At 36.3% G+C, this 15408-nt stretch overlaps 1 protein-coding gene across 1 annotated transcript; it reads right to left on the reverse strand.

Annotated features, from left to right (window-relative positions):
- Nucleotides 1-76: 76 nt before the first annotated feature.
- Nucleotides 77-12156, reverse strand: ITGB1 (integrin subunit beta 1). The gene is made up of 11 exons (XM_009278688.2): nt 12040-12156; nt 11706-11791; nt 9918-10140; nt 7760-7930; nt 7218-7456; nt 5759-5914; nt 4675-4770; nt 3623-3712; nt 2738-2878; nt 2398-2600; nt 77-395 (listed from the first exon to the last, which is right to left on the reverse strand). Exons 1-11 carry the CDS (start codon nt 12149-12151, stop codon nt 77-79), a joined length of 1836 nt encoding a protein of 611 aa, XP_009276963.1. The 5' UTR covers nt 12152-12156.
- Nucleotides 12157-15408: the final 3252 nt, after the last annotated feature.

The raw sequence follows: 15408 nt of genomic DNA on the forward strand, positions 1-15408 counted from the left end.
GACATTTTCAATCACTAAATCTGTGGATATTCTCATCTCTGTTACCAAGTAGCTATGATCTATAAGCTAAGTATCACTACTCTACAGGGTAGAGCTGACAGACTTGTAAACTGCTGCCCAGTTTTGCCTGCAGAAAACTCTGAAGTAGTTTCTCACCTCCACAAATCAAACCATTTGATCGATCACAGTTGAAGTTATCACATTCACAATATTTGCCAGAATACACTTCATTGGTGTTTTCTCTTTTCTTGCATACGCATTGTCCACAAATGCATTCTCCATTGTTACTGCATATTTCTGTACTGTTCTCCCTCCTGCAGTAAGCATCCATATCCTCACTATTTACTTCATCTGTACTACATTCACATAGTCTTCCAATACGTCCTTCATTACATCTGCAAGGTAAAAACACAACTGAAAATACAAACTTAATTAAAAGTCATACAATAAAAAGACTGCAAAAATAGCACAAAGAACAGGAGTAAGAGTGACTATTCTCTCACGGGATATTCCGAGTTAAACTTCAAATGAGATTTCCAGCTGACATCTGTGTAGCCATTCTTGAAGCCGCTGGAGCAAACGTCTGTGTTGCTCCTATGCTGATTACTCATTCCAGGTGAGAAACTATGTGTCACCACCTCTAACTAAATTGCCACATAACCACTATTAATCCCTCTCTCATGTTACTGAACAATAATTATTTTTAAGTGACAGTGACTGTTCACTGTAGCTGCTGTCATCTTTCAATGAAAAGATTTTCCATGAACAACAATTAGGCAGGAGAGTAGATGATCTTCAGAGCTGCTGAGATGAGATCTTCAGGGATCAGCACTTCTCATTACCAAGGTTAAAATATCGATGAACAAACGGAGGTTGTTCTTGTTCCCAGCAGTGATTGACAAACTGCTGCGGGGCAGAGACAACGCTTCCTTCAGGAACCTGCTACTGTTGCAAAAGCAAAAGCCTGTTCTTATTCATGGGTCTGTTCTCCTCTGTGTGAAGCCACGGGGACACCAGCAATACCAAGTTTATTAAGTCTTTCTACACAAAGATGGCAAAAATCTGCTTTCCTTATTGAAAGGGAACATCAAAACCTGACTGCAAAATGGAGCAATGTATCCAGTATTTATGGCCCAAAGTGGTTTATTCCTCAACTTACAGAATACTAAGCAGTTAGGAGGCCATACCTCAGTCTTTCAAACACCCTGTTAACTACCACCACCAAATTCACCAGGCAGATGTTAGTCAGTTCTATGCCAAAGTCCTCCAAGGTTGAACTCAGTATCTTTTGCTTTATTTTTAATAATAGTCACATATTAAACCACGAGGAGTGAGACTTAAAATTTTTATTTCAGTCACAGTTCATTGAGCAGGAACCAATATTGTTTTCCAAAGTCCTGGATCTTGTTTTCCTAGAGAAGTACTTAAATTCATTCTGCTCTTACCATTCTCATCTCAAGTGTTTCCAAGAAGTTGTTTTCATTTTCGCTGTAGATTTCTTGGAGGGGGGAAAAAAAAAAGCTACAACCTTGACTTACTAGGTTGATCTTCAACCAGCCTCCACTGAAACTCTAAGATTTTGCTCTGCTTTCATTGTGTGTCATTCATTATGTGTAATTCCAGAAAACCCAGCATCATTTTACTTAATTTTCAAATGTGTAATAAAGAATACATATCTAATCTAATCCCTGTGATGGGCAATAATGGACATTTCAAAGGCATATGTATACAAAAAAAGTTATAGATAGCCTGAACTATTTATAGATATATGCAATTAGAAGAAACATTGCAATAAGACCCCAAAAGGTTCGAAATAAAGTAGGGAGAAGAGATTGGGAATGTCATCCAAAATAAAAGGTTGTTCTTTTATGACTTTTTACTCTTCCCTACTACGAAACAATTGGTGCCAATCTGGGTAGGAGCTCCTACCAAAAAACTAGGAAGCCTTCAAATTTCTCAAAATCAGCAGACCTCACGTTAGAAGGATATAATTAGATCAGTATGAATACTTGCAAAAATATCACAGATTAATACCATTAATTTTGTTCCATAAAATCCATAATTTCACCATATTACATGGACCTCGAAATTAAATAAAGAAACAGAAAAAGCAGTAAGACCTATATCATTTAAAGGGCTGACTCAAGGACAAATTCCAATTCTGACTCGTACAATAGTACCAATCTAATGATCAATACTACGAATTCCAGCACATGGATTATCTGCAGAGATAAGACAGCATGGCAAAATATCCTAAAAGAAATGCGTCTGCAACAGTAATTCTTGTCCTTTCACTAAAAAAAAAAAGTTAGTAAAATCAAATAAACCCTAATTAAGGAAACAAAGGTCTTGCTCATATTTCCCTTTTGCAAAAATAAATAAAGTCTATTTATTTACCTGCATGCACCACATTCAAATGTTCCATTTCCTTCGTGGCAGGCTGGACTATTAGGTTCTCCTTCACTTTGACACTGACATTCACAGATGAACTGGAGATTAATTTCCACTTCTTCAGTGAATCCCAGTGGTTTAATTTTAATTGTTTCATTTTGTTCTTTCTTTGGACATTCATTAGCTGTTACATTAATCTCAAATTTAACCTGCAAAGAAAAATAAATGGAGTGCCACGTTACTAAAAGGAGTTTTGTCTGTACTATAAAAAAAAATAAAAATACTGAGTGTTGGACATTTTAAATGAATTTTATATTTGAGTAGCAGCACATATACTGGAAGTTACCTCATCTCCAATTGAAATGTTGGAACATTTCCTTCCATCTTCTTGTGTGTCATTCACTCCATTCTTGCAGAAAGACTTATAACTGATTGTCACTCCTTTTGGTAGCTTACTGTTTTCCAGGATAACCTCTGAAGAAAGGGACTAAAACAACAGTTATTAGCTAACTTCGAAATGAGTCGTGTAAGCATTTTGCTGGTGAAAAAAAAAGACATTATACAACTATGCACAGTCTAAGCACCAATCCCATGGGCACACTGGAATTATGTAAATTCCAGCATGCTGAGAAACACCAGCCCAGAGCTGCTCACAGTCACGCCGTGGTGACCCCTTCTTACAGCTGAACCCTGTTACGCAGAGTGAGGGCAGGTCTCCACAGACGTTGGAGACACTTGTTTGCCCCATGTACTCCAAAGGAGAAATGGGTCTCATTTACAGAACACAGCTCTGAAGAAAATATTTTGGGGCCAAACCCAGGAGTCCCTGAGGTTGATGGAGACATTTTCTTTGGGGTCAAGAGGTTGCAAAATGACCTTTTTCGCTTCCACATGGAAAGAAGGCAAGAACTGAAGGTGCTGAAGAAAGAGTGTGGCTTTTGGTTGTGGATTTTACTTTTTAAAAGGGAAAACATGGATGATAACTTTTTCTTTGTAATGTTGTTTTAAGTGGCTTTAAGAGTGTATGTTTCTAGTCATCTAACCTCTTATTGCCATAGTGTCTGAACATCTAATGTTGTTTTACTGCAATGGCGGGATTTATAGCTTAGTATACTCACATCCTATTTTGTAGGAAAAAAAATAAAATCCACCTTGGAGTATCTGCCTGAAAAACTCATAACAACTTAGAAGCAAGAAAAATTAATACAACCCGAATAAAATCTGAACTTACATTGTATGCATCAATGATCAGCTGAATCACATTGCTGGAGTTTGAAGACAATGTTCCCACTGCCGATTTTGGTATCAGGTTTTTCAATTCCTTTCAGTATTTACAAGTAAAAGGAAAATTACAGTCTTACTAACAAAGTATATTTTGTACTATAAATATCTGTATGGCGATATAATGCTTTAGTGGATTAACTAGTCATAGAATCATTAAGGTTGGAAAAGACCTCTAAGATCATCGAGTCCAACCGTCAAGACCAAGTACTTCAAAAACAAGGCTACAGTACCAGCGATCTTCACGATTTTTGAGGTTATGCACAGCACTACTAATATAAACAAATATCTAGCCTTTTCTTCTCCTTTGCACTTTCATGTTAAGTTTGGTAATAGAATACTAAGACCTTCTCCTGTACAAGCTGACCGCATATAATATATCTTCAAGATCTTAAAGAACCACACTTCTAGTGCATTAAAGATGGGCAGATAAAAGATGTTTTCCAACGAAAAAGAAAAAACTTACAATTTGAATATAGTTTTAAAAAACCCCAAACAAAAAACAAAAAACAAAACCCACCTTGTTAGCTTAAAACGAGGAAAAATATGCATCTCCTTTACACAGTCATTTTCTATTTCACAATCACATCCAGCAGTTTAGTTAATTTTAAACATCAGGAATATAAATAGACCACAGAGGACAAAATGTGTCTCTTGATTCAGTATCCATACTCCCCTCAGCTATTTTGCTGTAAAAATGTTCCTAAAAATTAGCACTGCAAATATGTTCTCCACTCCCTCCTACCTATAAAGTATAAAGAGGGGCAAGGAGAAGAGGCGCTTTTTCCTTGGAAATTACACACCCGCTCAGTATCAATCTGAACAAGTAAAAAAGGCTTAATAATAAAAACTTAAGTAGCAAAATATTGCTTCCACTATCACTTACTTCTGTAATTATTTTAATTTCAAATCAAGCAATTTTAATGACTTCAGAGCAAATCTGAGTCAGTCTTAGTGCTTGAGGGAAAGTACAGAGACCAGAAATGTGTTATTTATCTTTACCTTATAAACTGCCTGAAACTCTTCAGTAACGGCAAAGATTGTCTGAATATTGTTCTCACTAAGCTTCTGTACCAGATGAGCAATAGAGGGATAATCCTATAAAAATCAAGAACAAAATGCAATTCAAATTTGGGACACATTGCTACAAAACTATCAGAAAGACTTTGACTTCGTAAATCCAAATCACCTTCAGAAACATATGTAAGACTTCCAACTAGCCAGCTTATGTCACAGTTCTAAAGCAAAACACCCTCTGAAAACAAACATGCATTGAAAAGATTCCATATATGCCCCATGAAGTTAGGTGTTTTTTCACAATAACATTATCATATTCCCTGCGCCACTTAAAGTCTCCAGGTTAAATCCCTAATCTCAATGTTCTCAGAAAATTACCTTCAGTAGTTTTCCATATGACTTATCTCAGTGAAAACCACTACCTTTTACACTGTTTCATAAAGAAAAGATGAAATAAAACTGAATTAATTTTAGGTTTTCATTGAACAATACTCACTTAACTTTAGGAATATATGAACACACAAACTTTGTAAAGCTTATTGCGTTTACCCCATCTGGTAAATGTTTTTCTTTTCATCTTTTGTCTGATCTACCTATCAATAAACCATGAAGGCACTGTTGTTAAGCATGCTTTTACCATAAGCTTTGTATCATAAGATTTCGAGCAGTCTTAAAAAAACTGGCCAAGGCACTCTCTATTTCACAGTATTTTTTACAGTAGTAAAATACTTCCGAACACAAAGACTAGCGAAATGATAAAATCATGGGACAGAGCCACCTCAGTCTGTCAGTGGACATGCAGGATTATTAATTATTTAAAAGGTTAATAACCAAGAACGCAAATCATAGTGTGAAAGTTGCCATTTCTTTAAATTTTCCAATTAAGACTGGATTAATTCTTGCACATTTGCTTTAGTTAAACTAAAGTCACTTGAGGTAATACAGAGGTAAATGGGTGAAGTTCAAAAGATGTAGCAGCCTGAAACTATACCAGATGACCTAATGAGGTTTTTTTGAGCTTAAGTATTACAAAATATTAATTTCCCTGGAAGATTATGTAAAGACTTACGTAATAGTGGCTCATTGTGTACATATTATTTTCCAGATGACATTTCCCATCATTTGGTAAAACAATTCCACCAAGTTTACCATCTCCTGCAAAGTGAAATCCAGCATCCGTAGAAAACACTAATAGTCTTGTAACATTTCTCCAGCCAATTTGTTCCTTGGGAAACAAACAAATGTATTTTTGGTATTTTGCACCAATTTATTTTATAGCATCAGAGACCAACACTTGAGAGACAAATGCATGAAAAAGTAGACTGACTTAGGAGAAGCCATACTGCAAAAGTGTAACCCTGGACATCATATAATACACTCAAACCTTAAAAGCACTTGCATTTAATTAAATGTCTGCTCCAAAATATCTGCTGCAGGTTTTTCACCAAAGGCAAGAAACATTCTTTTTGAGATGTACTTTGGTCTGTTCAGTTCTCACTAGAGTATCTGAAGAGCGATAGGGTTTTAGAAATCGGGCACGTCACTCCAGCTCTTTAAAGCCAAGTCCACTTCTATGTCACTACCACGTAGCCCAAGCACAGAGGAAAACGTTAGCGTGTAGAGCACTGCTGCAATCTCGAACTGGAAGATTACAGCTTGCCCGGCATTAGGCTCTGAAGAATCATCAGGCTTTGCCAATTTAGTCCAGATTTGTACCCAGCATAGTGCTTGCCAGAGGACTGCCCTTTTTCACTGTCCCATGAGCATCCTGGCCCACAACTGCAGGGCCTAATTCTGTAACCTGCCCTTTCCTATTTTTTTAAGTTCTTCCATCGAGTTGAAGCCCTATTTAATATAAGGACAGAAGACCATATAAAAGCATCACAAATACCAGTTACCTCCAAAAATAAAAAAAAGAACAAAAAACCCCCTAGAAGGCTTATGATTAACACTGCACTTTTAAAATAAGACTTTAGACTGTTTCAGAAAGTTCTGACTCCATTGATAAACAGCAAAAATGATATGGTAACAAAGCAATAAACTTGGATATCACTTTTTTGGGAGTCCATGTTATACAGGTGCATAGAATGGTCTGCCAGACTACAGAAACATCAAAGAAGAATGCAGTGATCTAGATCAGATCTTCAAAAATAAACAAAAATCAGGTTTCCATCTACTTCTGTCTGAGAAGCTAGTAGAAGTTACAATTCACCAAACTATTCTGAAACAACAGCTACAAGAAGCATATAAAACTTCAAAATAATTTGAGAATAGTTGCTTACTCAGGATTTCATACACTTTTGAGCAGAATTTGACTCTTCTTTTACAGCAAACTTCAAAAACTTTGTCTTTGGACTATCTGCTGTGAATGTGACCTCTAATCGAGTTTCACATTTCCCAGTTTCATTCGCTATCTTGTCTTGCTAGCATGAGATGACATGTTCAAACATCAGCCACCATAAAACACTAAGGCTGTATTCAGACAATTTCATTTAATAGAGCAGTAAAGAAAACTAATACACACTTACCCCACAAACTGCAACCTGCATTATTGCATCAAATCCACCTTCAGGAGAATCTAAATTCCCAGAAATGTGCTGTTTACCTACAAGTTCATTGAATTTATTTCCTTCACTGGTAAGGCTGAGTACATTTTTATAGCTAAATGGACTTGTACAGTTCTGGTCACCTGTACAAGGATTTCTGAGTTTGGCTGGTGTTGTACTTATATATGGCATCACAGTTTTCTCCACAAAAGAGCCAAAGCCTAAGACAGAACAATAAAAGCCCTGTAAGTTGAAGAATGGAAGTCTTATTTGTATTATGACACAACAGAATGCAAATGCATTATAGCTGAACTGACGTTGGAAATAGCTCTTGTACTTGTTTACGTTCTACCTTCTCCGTCAACACCAAGTACTCTCATGTTCCTCAACAAGTTCTGTGTATTAGAATATCTGCCATAATACTGCTAATTTGAAAAAAAATTATTCTTCATATGCAATTGTGTGAAAAACATCAGGAAGGAAACTTGAATTTTTTTTTTTTAGAATAGGCAAATCTTTCTTACCAATTCGAAAGTCTGAAGTTATTTTTCCCATTTCTACCATCAGAGCCGTTCCGAGACTTTTCACATTCTCTAAATCATCCTTCATAGAATAGGAGAGGTCCATAAGATAATAAAGGTCAATGGGGTAGTCTTCAGCTCTCTTAAATTTTAATGAAAATGTTTGGGGTTCCCCTGTTTCAGAGATTAAACAACAAATAGAAACCATTAAAAATTCCACAACTGCACTGGCAAGAAAAATGCCTTTTTAAGGAAAGTCTTTGACATACTAATGGAGGTTTTGAACTAGAGGTGAGTGATTTTTTTCTTCTGTTAATTGAAATGCTTAACATCAAATTATGATGAAATAAGTTTCAAGAAATATTTCTTGAATATTCAACTTCATATTTCCAAGGTATTTTATCTCCCCATAGAAAATACTAGCCTGTCAAAAATGAAGCCTCTCTTAGTTGCTGAAATTTCAAATCTTCATACTTGCAATAATTTTAACAAGGTTCCTGTAAGATCTAATAGCACTAATTTTGAATATCTATTTGCATCCAAGATGACTCAAAAAATTCTCAGGGTTTAGTTTAAAAATGCACACATTGTTTAAATAGGTTTATAAAAGAAAAATCAGTTCTGGATGGAATATTTCAAGTTACTTTGCATCAAATACAGGCTGAGAGCACAGAAATGGCAGTGAGATAATGGCATGTTACTATTTGTTGCAATTGCAAGCCCAGACCCTGAGTTTTGCCAACAGAAGCATGTAGTCTCACTCTGATGTTGAGAGACACTGCAGAAGAATTATGCTGCCTCCGGGAAAATGGAAAAGTATTCTTTTGCCTAATATATATGAAATAAGGAATAGAATTAGAAGTATTTTCCCCCACCCCCCTCGGTCACTGAACTTAAATGGTGATATTGCTGCTGCTTAAGTCTGCTTAATAATTAGCAAACATTTGCTTAACATGAGCAAAATTAGCAAACTGGGGAAACCATTAGATGGGCAAAGTGAATAGCATATGGATCATGCAGCTATGCAGTATGGTTTTCACAAAAAAAAAAAAAGGCAAACCCCCCCCAAACAAAAAAAACAACAACCAAAACCTAAAAGCTTTAGATTTTCCCTGGCTACTGTTTAAAAGAGCCTGCACAGAAGGTAAGTATCCCCCTCTGCAAGCACACAGTCGCTCAGAGAACTTATGACCAAGAGAAGTGCTTATAAACAGAGTAATAATATTTTGGGTAATTAGGTTCTGGTTGCCCAGGTCCCTCATATGTTCTGATGAAGAAACTTCTGTGTCAACAGGGGGATAATAATTTGGTTTGAAGCTGAAAGGGTCACATTAGAAATAAATCGGGGCAATACCAAAATTGCAAAATAGCTTTCATTCCTTTCCTCTCCTCATCATGCTAAGCTTCTTCAGATCATCTTGCATTTATTAAGGCAATCACCACCAAGCAGCTGACCCCGAGTACAGGCTCTTATTGCAGGTAAATACAAGGTAGTTGTTGAATGTGTCTGCAGCACCTAGGAACTCTCCTTAAGGACAATCTTCATTATGCTCAAGTACTGTATGAGCTACTAGCCCTGTTTCCCCCCCGGCCCATTTGAATGAAATAAAGTTTTCTTTAGGGGCTGGAAATGGTACACAACTACTTTGTTCTCATTACTGTAGTCCCGCGTCCACATCTTTAGCCTCTGGAAAGTATTTTACATAGCAAGATTTTTGGATTGCTGCATAACTACAGAAGCATTCAGTTCAGACATGCAGACTTTAGGCAACAGCAGTACTTCAAGGAAAAGGAAATGCTCTCATAACTTCTCTAAGTTTTTGCACACTCCTCTACTTCCATTCTAAGAAGCCACACTGTAGAAAATCAACTACAAAATACCAAGAACAAAACAATTTTACCTTCCTGATATATGTATCAATGTATGCTATTTTCTCATAAGTTCTATTGGGAACAAGTGATAATAGCTAACCTTTCATAAAAATCAAACAGTATTTGAAGTATCTAAACACCTGGGGCTGACCTGAATGGCTCTGCTATCATTCAGATTATGTGAACAATAGTAGTTTCTGTAACAAAATGGTTACACATTTAAAACAAAAAATGCTGATGGGATGGTGACAGAAAAATCATCCGAAGACTAGAATGAAACTGTCCTTACCGACTCTTAGTTTCAGTACTAATTTTTGTGGCTGGATCTGTGTAATGGCCTCTGGTTTCAGCTTCTCTGCAGCACCTATCTTACGATTCGTTACTTCTCTATCTTCAAGCACCTGTTTGCTACCTCTGGGATTTTCTATATCTTCCATAGGACAGCCTTTACTCTTTAGTGCTGCCAAGTCATCACATCGGGCAGATGTTGGTTCTCCTTCTTGCAAAAAGTCCTAGAAAACACAGGCAGAAGAGTATCAAGTTTACAGCTATCTGCAATTCATTATACTCTACCCACAATAACACCTTTTACAATGACTCCATCTTCTGTTTGGTTGGGTTGGTTTTTTTTTTTGTTTGTTTGTTTTTTTAAGTTCAGTAATAAAATAAACAGTCCTGAAATATGTTAAATTATACTAAATACATCAGTGACTATTTAGTCCAGGAGTTTGCATCTACTTATACTTACCTGTGTTTAAGATGTAAGCAAGATGAAATAAAAAAAATGCTTCTGTCAGAGGTGACATTGGGCAGGACATCTTTTTAAATCAGCTACTCTAAAAGTGACAGCAGTGGAAAAAGCTCTCATCTTCATGTAGTCGTCAATAACGTGAACCTATTTGTACAGCCTACTCGGCAACTACCCTCCCTTTTAACTTTTTTTTTTTTTTAGAAAGGCTTTAACTAAAGATTATGTAAGTGTACCCTGGTACTCCACAACAAAATAATGGCAATATGCTGACAGAGCACGGGAGAGACAGACGACAACTCTTTTATTTTGGGGAAATTCAATCCGAAAGTAAGATCCATAAGCAAAACCACTACGTAACTTTGCCCTGAACAACAAATTACCATTACCTCAAACCTAAAAAAAGCTCTAACCTGAAATATGAATAAATAAGGCTTCTAATTGAGAAACTTGTCAATTCTGATTCCGCCCCCCCCCCCCAATATGCATATAAATAAATATATTCTAAAGCTTGTCAGTTCTTGATGACTAGGACCTACAACAAATCTGACACCTCAAGGCCAAATCTTAGTTTAATTAAATGTTTAAAGTTTATAAGCTGGTTTGGGGGACAGTAAGTACGTACTATATGGAAATAAATACGCATTATCATCTTCTAGCAAGAAACAGGAAAATTTCCTGGTTTTCATTAACAAACCAAAGAAGAGCTGTAAAAAACATTTTCTTCTGTTTCTAACCTGAAGACGACACTTCAGCATACACTAGTTAAGTCACACAATTTAAGATTATCTTACATTTTGCATTTCCTGAATTTAATTTTTAATTACATAAGAAAGCACTCCTTTTATGTTTCATACTGAAACAAACAACCCACCCGCACAAACCAATCTCCTACCCCCCCAGTCTACCAACAATAAAAAACTAAAATTTAAACATCTTTCTTTTATAAAAAGAACACCTTCAATCTCTTCCCCTACTCCACCTATGTCTGTCTAAAATTACCTCTTACTCTAATGTCACTGGAAGAATATAATTAAGCATACGCAGACAGATTCTATGCTGGAATGATTTTAAATAACTGAGACAGCCTGTAGGGTCTTAAGATTTAGGAAAGTAGAAGTAAACACGTTGTGAAAAGCAATTCTACTCAAACCAGGACATCATGAAAATCATAGTGTCTGAATTTTTAAGTACAAATAAGCATCAAATTGAAGAGCTACAGGAAACTATTATTGTGGAAGACAGACATTTCTATACATTTAAAGTATTTACTAAAATTTGAAACCAAGGGAAAAAACCAAACTGTAAAAGGAATTTTGCAACACTTACTGTTTTTTTACACCAACCACAGTTTGGTCCTGCTTGTATACATTCACCACATGATTTTGCATTAGCCTTTATGCAGTCACTTCCACCTAGCAAAGAATACAAATCAGTCACTTCATTTATAAAAAGGTGCTAACAACAATAGAATTTTAGTTTGTTTCATTCTGGCTTTGTAAACTAAGTTTAACTACAAACAGGTTATTAACATGAGATACGATTGACGTATTTCCATTAGCACTCGTCTAACAATGATATATTTATCTACATAAGTAACTGCTAAATATATATATAGTTTTAAAGCAACATTAAATTACTGCAATGAAATCAAGAGACTTACCTTGCTGAGCAAATCCATTCCATACCAAGCAACAGAGGACGCCAGCCCATGCAAGCAATTTTAAATTAGTCTGAAATACATAATCAGAAGACCAAACTGGATGATTTATCATAACGAGTAAGCAAAAAAAAAAGTTGCATGAAACTGCAGACATGCAACTGTGTTTCAGAGGAGACAAGGAATATGGAGCAGGTGCAAATCAAATGATCTTGGTTGTATTAGAGCAAAACTGTCCAGCTGGTACAACTATGTTTGTGGGCTAAACTTTGTGTTTAGAAGACATCAAACAGGGTAGCTGCTTCTTAAATTACTCTGAAACTCTCTTACGTTAGGTAAACTAGCAAGCTATGAGAAATTTGGAAATGCTGTTCAGCTGGGGGGGGAGAACCCAAACTAAGCTTTTAACATCTTATTAAAAATATTTATGCTCTGAATGTTATCACAGGGAGACTTCTAAATAAAGATACCACAGAAATACAAGATGGAAATAGAGCTTCTCTATTCAAGTCTCTGTTTTAAGATAAACTTCAAGGCCCCCTCCAAAATATTTTTCTCGGACCCTTCAAAGGGCATTTTACAGCCTAACTTTGCACCTTATACTCCAAACTAGAAATTTCCTCTCACAATATGTAACATAAGTCATCCTTGATATAAACTCAGCCCCTTTTTTCTTCTTTAAACAACAGAGAATTAATAGGTACCATCTTTAGTAAAGAAAAAACACTCTACCTTTTGTTCAGTGCTATAAATCTTAATAAAAGCCTGGCAGAAAAAATAAATACATACAAACTATATAATCTACATGCCTTATGAGACAAGATTTGAATGCTCATAAACCACAATTTAAGGTTACTGACTTGTCATTTTCCTTAATTATTGGTGAGACTTCACTTAGTACTCCAGAGATAGGATTATGTTCTATAAATAGGTTTCAAATAGACCATTTTTCTCTAAATTTTCTTCTATTCTCATAGCAGGTAGTCAGACAGGGTCAGTTGTCATATCTTTTAAATTTTGGTACTATTTTAAACTCCATTTCTCTTTTATTCATTATAAGAATTCTGAGAACTTGGACCCTGGCAGCCAATTTGCTTGGTCATCCTAAAATGTTATTGCTAATTAAAGCCTTTCCAGTCATCCTGGAAACATCAATATTCTTAACACCTTTTTGTTCTAAAAAATATCTTGCAATACAGCCAAGGAAAACTGAATTTGGCAGAGACTTTTAAAATGAACCTGTCATTTTCTAGAAGATGTACTATTATTCATATAAATTAGCAGCAAAGTGAGCAATGCTTAAATAAGCACAGCAGTTGAGCTTTGGTTTTCCCACACTGATTTAGGGTCATTCATAATTGTTTCTTTGCACATCCAGCCAGACCTAACAGAGAAGGGATAGCTGCTCCAAAATCTGGTGGGGAAGGTTTCAAACAGAAGCCAACCCTTTGCTAACAAATTGTATCCAACAACAGTATTATATGGTTCATATTTTTCTGATAAATCATTTTGGCCCACTCTTTAGTGGACGCTGTAGCCAGAGGGCTGGGGGGAGTTTAGACATAGGAGAATTAAGAGAATTTGTTGTGGAATGACTTTGCTAGATGTTAGACATATGCACGTAAGAAATTACTGATTAAAAAAACAAAGAAAAAATTGAACTGTGAATTATACCTTACTTAACTTTTGAGCATTACTTATCTAACTCAAATTTTTCCCTCTGCCCGTCGCTGCAAAGGTGATCAGTCCTTCATTTGCAAAAATTCTCTTTCATGAACACTCTTATTATTAAGTCCCCTCTATAAGCAACCACCTAAATCAAACATGCGCAACCATGAACCTTGATCAGAGGGGAACCATGACCCAACAAATGCAAGTAGGTGGAAGACACATGAAGGGATTGAATCAAGGTTAGAGAAAGAGAGCAGTTACATGGTATAGAAACACACCTATCGCACTAGGAGTCTGGAGGGCAAAGCCTAACCAGGTTGGTCAACTTACAGGTTCTTCCTTTTTTGGTTTTATGGCAGGTATGTTCTGTGTTTAGCAAACCTTACTTCCCTTCAATGAAAGGATATTTTGTTACTCGAGAAGCAGTTTTGCTTTAAGTACAGCCCAGAACAGGGTGGGGTTTTCAGTAAAAAAAAGACTAAGTTGCTGGCATCAGCTTAATACTGTCTTTTCTGTTAGCCAAAATGAGAAAGTTATAAACAGTTCACCTTTTTAGGGCAGACTAGCAGTGGATGCACAGCAAGCCCATGCAGACTATATAAATAAGTCAGCAAAGATGTGACACAGTGCTAAAACTATGACTAAGACCATTTGGAAGAGAAACGTTCCTGTGGAAATGCATCCGCATGATGAATGTAGTTCTGGGCACAGATTCCCCGTAAAGTTAACAAGGAAAAGGTCCTCTTCCATATATGGCTAAGCCAATGCCTCTCCTAAAGCAAGCCGCCTGCCCTCCGACACACACTAGCTCGCTTCCTTTACCTCTGCTGCTTAATAGCTTTTCCATCTGCTGAGTTTTGGAAAAACTCGAGTAATGATTTGCTAATTTGGATTCAATTCTGATTATTCTTTAATGCAAGCAAAGCGATGCACATCCTCAGCCTCCAAACCTCCTCCTAACCACTGCAGCAGCCTGGTCACAACAGTGTCAAATACATTCTCCTGTAAGTCACTGGTTAGTACTGTGGACTGCCCTGTTGCAGATTTTTCTGTTAAGGGAATAAACCAAAACAAATAACGCCTAACTACACTAGACAGCCAAAGGAAGCCTTTGGAAACCGTTGGTGGAGCTGGAACTAACGCCCGTGTCAGTATTCAACCACAGACGATGGGAACAGAAAAGAACCCATTGTTACAAGAAATAAATGAAATATTTTGTGCAACATTTACATATTTTCTATTATACTTGTTCTCCCCTTTCTAATTAAATCCTTGAAAAATATCCCAGAATCCTTGAAAAAGTGATTTTTTTTTCCCCCTGAAAAAAAGCAACTCAAAGCTTACAAAAGGTAAGCTTGCCAAGAACTGAAATCTCTTTAACAACTATATCACCAGTTGGATCCTTTCTAAAAGGCTGCAAATGGCGTGCTGTTGAAAAACTGATTTTAAAATTATTTCTGCACATTTGTGAACTATACTCTATTTTTGTTAAATATTTTAGGAAGACAAACATGGACATAACCTTGAATGTTTGGACTCGCTGCTTTCCAAGTTTTTTTGCTAACTGTCTCTACAAACAGTAATGCTTGAAGAGAATTTTTTCTTTATAAAACCAGCTTTGATAGAAATCTCTGGAGCTTCTAATTTGAAATGAGAGACTCATTAAGTGACAACAGGAAAAAGGAAGAATTATTTCTCCAT

This window comes from Aptenodytes forsteri, unplaced genomic scaffold (assembly GCF_000699145.1).
Source record: "Aptenodytes forsteri isolate BGI_AS27 unplaced genomic scaffold, ASM69914v1 Scaffold257, whole genome shotgun sequence".
Classification (NCBI taxonomy): domain Eukaryota; kingdom Metazoa; phylum Chordata; class Aves; order Sphenisciformes; family Spheniscidae; genus Aptenodytes; species Aptenodytes forsteri.

What these genes read in the sequence shown, in the direction of transcription:
- ITGB1 (XM_009278688.2), bottom strand. Translation starts at nt 12,151, where the DNA reads ATGATAAATCATCCAGTTTGGTCTTCTGATTATGTATTTCAGACTAAT. An exon ending in AGTACTGAAACTAAGAGTCG is followed by an intron (nt 7,931 to 9,917) that starts GTAAGGACAGTT and finishes TCTCTGAAACAG; the next exon opens with GGGAACCCCAAACATTTTCA. An exon ending in TTTGAATGTGGTGCATGCAG is followed by an intron (nt 396 to 2,397) that starts GTAAATAAATAG and finishes TTTACCTTGCAG; the next exon opens with ATGTAATGAAGGACGTATTG.